The sequence below is a fragment of the Orycteropus afer genome, unplaced genomic scaffold, assembly GCF_000298275.1.
Source record: "Orycteropus afer afer isolate SDZICR_OR568_19922 unplaced genomic scaffold, OryAfe1.0 scaffold00524, whole genome shotgun sequence".
In the NCBI taxonomy this organism is placed as follows: Eukaryota; Metazoa; Chordata; class Mammalia; order Tubulidentata; family Orycteropodidae; genus Orycteropus; species Orycteropus afer.
Window position 1 is genome coordinate 386,385 of NW_006922111.1, and position 1,579 is coordinate 387,963.

Consider the following 1,579-nt stretch of genomic DNA (forward strand, 5'->3'; position numbering starts at 1 on the left):
CTATCCAGGGTCTCCTACATAGATCCCCCTCTGAGTGGTTGACAGTGGTAGCCGGGCACCATCTAGTTCTTCTGGTCTCATAGTCGTGTAGGCTGAGGATTGCAATTAGTCCTTTGGACTAATTGTTTCCACACATCTTTGGTTTTCTCCATTCTTCTTTGCTCTGGACGAGGAGAGACCCATCATTGCATCTAGATGGCCATTTGCAAGCTTTTAAGATCCCAGTCACTACTCACCAAAGCAGGATGTTCATTCCATATTCTTATCCAGAGCATATTTGTGATGACTCAGGGCCTTGAGGAGCCGCCCAGATGACCGGTGGGGAAACTGAGGTTCCCAGGAGCCAAGTGGCCCTGGAGGTGGCAAAGCAAAGGCACTAACCAACCTATATTTCCATCCCTGGGTGGGGCTGGGGACCCAGGCCTACAGGGCCATTGGACACTCCAGGCCCTGGTCAGGAGGCCCTACTCTAAGACCAGGGTGAGTGGAGGCTAGGAGCTTAGCTGCAGCCCTGGCTCCCGGTCCCCTTCCTGTTTCCTCTAAGATGAGCTAGTGAAAGGTTTTGCGCTCCACATGGCTAATCAAAGTGATCCCATGCTTGGGAAGGACTCCCTCCCTTGGCACCCACCCAGTGGCCTCTTAGGGTGTAGTGGGTTTTATAGGGGGGGTCTGAAGTGCAAAAAGGAATGGGCTGCAATACAGAAATTCAGAGGCCAGGCTGGGCCCACCCACGAGGTCCTGGTCCCTGGTGGTTGGGTAGGGCGGCTGCATTGCTGTGTTCAGCCAGAAGGAGCAATAGCCCCCTGGTGCGTCCGGGTGCGTGGTGTGTGCTAACCCACCCCAGGAGCCCACAGAGACAGACGAGGCACACCCCGCAAGGCCTGCAATTGGAGCCATCCCCCAGCTGAATATGGGTCCCTGCTGCCCTCGGGTGGGAGAGGACCAGCAGCAGTACGGCAGCGTGGGGGTCGTGACTTTGTGCATGATCTTGGTTCCCTCTCTCCCCTCCGGCGTCTCAGTCTCCCCGCCCCCCCGCCCCGAAAGGTGATGGCCGTCGCCTCTTCTCCCTCCAGAGGCTTCAGGAAGAGGAGCGCCAGCGGGACATGGACTGGGACCGGCAGCGCATCCAGAAGGCTCGGGCCACCCTGCTGATGGAGCGGCTGCAGCAGCGGCAGCTTCGGGAGCTTCGGAGGGCTCTGGACAGCAGCAACCGCAGCCTGGCCCAGGAGCAGCGCCTGCAGTGAGTGCGGGCGGGGGCGGGGCCGGGGCCAAGGGGCGGGGCCGGAGGGGGCTGGATAGACCCCTCGGGTTGTCGCGAGGCATTGGAAGCCCCAGACGCGGAGTCTGCTGTGAGTGCGGCTGCCGGAGGGGGCGGGGCCGGAGGGGGCTGGATAGACCCCTCGGGTTGTTGCGAGGCATTGGAAGCCCCAGACGCGGCGTCTGCTGTGAGTGCGGCTGCCGGAGGGGGCGGGGCAAGGGGGCGGGGCCGGAGGGGGCTGGATAGACCCCTCGGGTTGTCGCGAGACATTGGAAGCCCCAGACGCGGCGTCTGCTGTGACTGCGGCTGCCCGCGGGGCGG

General features: G+C 61.9%; 1 protein-coding gene across 1 annotated transcript in view; it reads left to right on the plus strand.

Annotated features, from left to right (window-relative positions):
- The window catches only part of RIBC2 (RIB43A domain with coiled-coils 2), a 14,909-nt gene that overhangs the window by 12,206 nt on the left and 1,124 nt on the right, over positions 1 to 1,579 (plus strand). Inside the window, exon 5 of the mRNA XM_007955643.1 lies at positions 1,074 to 1,240. Coding sequence (XP_007953834.1) covers positions 1,074 to 1,240 — 167 coding nt within the window. The remainder of the gene's footprint in view (positions 1 to 1,073; positions 1,241 to 1,579) is intronic.